The sequence below is a fragment of the Penaeus monodon genome, chromosome 27 (assembly GCF_015228065.2).
Source record: "Penaeus monodon isolate SGIC_2016 chromosome 27, NSTDA_Pmon_1, whole genome shotgun sequence".
NCBI lineage: Eukaryota > Metazoa > Arthropoda > Malacostraca > Decapoda > Penaeidae > Penaeus > Penaeus monodon.
In genome coordinates, this window is record NC_051412.1 from 26,682,894 (window position 1) to 26,683,297 (window position 404).

A 404-nucleotide genomic window follows, 5' to 3' on the forward strand; every position below is an offset into this window, starting at 1 on the left:
CATACCCAACTTTCAATCTTCAAAACAAAATACTTTTTTAAGAAACTTGTAACAGATAAACTTTTTTTAAAGGTATGCCTTGCCTCCTGGCGACGGGGAGTATGGTCGGCGCTCTGATCAAAAGCCTTATCGAAGTCTCCCCCTCCATCTTTCCGCCCCAACCTCATCGCGAAGTGCTTCCCTCGAGAGCGACTTCCTTCGATTACAACTCCCCTGGAGGATGGACGAAGGATGCGAGGGAGAAGGATGAACTCTCGACGTGGACGGAGGCCGAGAAAGCTCTGAGGAGGGGTCCCCGCTGCGCAAAGACGGGTGGCGGCGTCAACGTCTTCGCCCTCATGAGCTCGGTCATCATGACGGTCCAGCTCATGATCAACGTCGTCAACAACGTCAATAGTAATAAT

At 51.2% G+C, this 404-nt stretch overlaps 1 protein-coding gene across 1 annotated transcript in view; it reads left to right on the forward strand.

Annotated features, from left to right (window-relative positions):
• Positions 1-72: 72 nt before the first annotated feature.
• Positions 73-404, forward strand: part of LOC119590376 (putative protein DDB_G0292252) — a gene marked incomplete at its 5' end in the record, with an annotated part of 1,500 nt that continues 1,168 nt past the window's right edge. The window contains 1 exon segment of the mRNA XM_037939046.1: positions 73-404. Coding sequence (XP_037794974.1) covers positions 75-404 — 330 coding nt within the window.